Source organism: Bremia lactucae, linkage group LG9 (genome assembly GCF_004359215.1).
Source record: "Bremia lactucae strain SF5 linkage group LG9, whole genome shotgun sequence".
NCBI classification, from domain to species: Eukaryota; Oomycota; class Peronosporomycetes; order Peronosporales; family Peronosporaceae; genus Bremia; species Bremia lactucae.
In genome coordinates, this window is record NC_090618.1 from 1,177,824 (window position 1) to 1,179,343 (window position 1,520).

At 42.7% G+C, this 1,520-nt stretch overlaps 1 protein-coding gene across 1 annotated transcript; it reads left to right on the top strand.

Moving 5' to 3' along the window:
• Positions 1–427: 427 nt before the first annotated feature.
• Positions 428–874, top strand: CCR75_008785 (uncharacterized protein; the record flags this gene model as incomplete). Its single annotated transcript, XM_067966834.1, has 1 exon — positions 428–874. The coding sequence occupies one exon, from the start codon at positions 428–430 to the stop codon at positions 872–874; it is 447 nt and encodes a 148-aa protein (XP_067814259.1).
• Positions 875–1,520: the final 646 nt, after the last annotated feature.

A 1,520-nucleotide genomic window follows, 5' to 3' on the forward strand; every position in this document is an offset into this window, starting at 1 on the left:
GTAGCGTCAGAGTCCGCGTCGGTAGGGCATCCCGCCCCTACTGCGCTCCTGCATTTCCCGACCCCTCAGTGGTCGATGCAGAACTCATGCGTCTCGCACGCTGGTTCTTGCCATCGCCCTTTGGGAAGGGAGTCCTCTTGCTGGGCATCTTTGCCCTAACAGAGACCCTGGCATAGCAGCCCGCCATCATATGGCCGCGCTTGCCGCATTTAAAACAGACCACGTCTGCATTGACCAACTCCATAGGAGTGGCATCTGTCCTCTCGGCCGACGGCTTATATCAAGCTGTCGCCGAGGCACTCTTGTAGGATTGCTCCTCAACTAAGGCAATTCCCTCGTGATTGCGTCACATTTGTTTCGGCGCAGCAACGAAGATGTGGCGGATAGGTTTCTGAAGATATCGGATATTGATGACGTGAAGAATGGTATGTTGCTTTTCAAGCCTTTAAAGTATGCATTCGACCATTTCCATATCAGCTTTACTCGTGATAATACCGGCGCCTTTCGTTTGAAGCTTTTTGACCCAAATATCCGGAACACGCGTCTCATTGATATGGTTATCGACAGTAGTAGAAACAAAAAAGTGCTTGATGCGACACAGATAACAGAACTATGTGAGAACATATTGTTGATGCAAGAACCATGCGAGTTTGATGTAAACACAACATTTGGTGACGTGGATGGCAACGCTTTGGCATTTATTGGCCTCGAGCGACCATTTAACCGATGTTTGTACCTTCACACAAGCGTGGCACGCATCTTGGCATTAGAAAATGGTTGGGTCGAAGCATCATATGATTTCCCAGACTTTTGGTCCGATGTTGACCTGAACGATAAAATGGATTTTTTTTCATCGCAGTCTTCTGGAGGCTGAAGTTATTTAAGCCACTTCATTGGCATTTGCTATTATTAAAAATTAGGCGCGGTCCTGCAACACGAATGGCTGTTGTTGGACTCCAAATTGTAGTAGATTGAGACTTCTTGGCTTTCGAAATAATACGACTTTCCTTCAAAATACAAATTTTATAGCTTTTCTTGCCACATTTTCGTTTTTTCGCGCTGTGTCGACTCGGACGTTAACAAACAAAGAAGGTATTTCATGGTTCTTGTTATAAATATATTTCCTGCTTTTGCGTAACAAAATGACAGTTATCGAGAGAGCATCAATTAGATTGTATACTGAAGCCTAATGCTTCCAGATTTTATATTCTTGACGAATGCTTCGCGTGTCGGGAAAACCTTCGGTATTAAACAATCAACAGTTGCAATGATTACTGTACAGCTACTGTAATGGGGCACACATCGGTTGGAGAACCGTTGTTGTGGTACATTTACTTTATGGGTAAAATACTCTTTTATCTAATTTTAAAATAGTGTTACTCAAATCTTATTTTATTATGGGTAATAAATGTGGTCGTCGCCAGATATAAATGTGGCGGCCAAAATTTATTTTTTTAATCAGCTAGGGAAGGTTTTAGATTTAAATAATTAAATAAAGTTCAGTTCCCCTTTTGATCTTG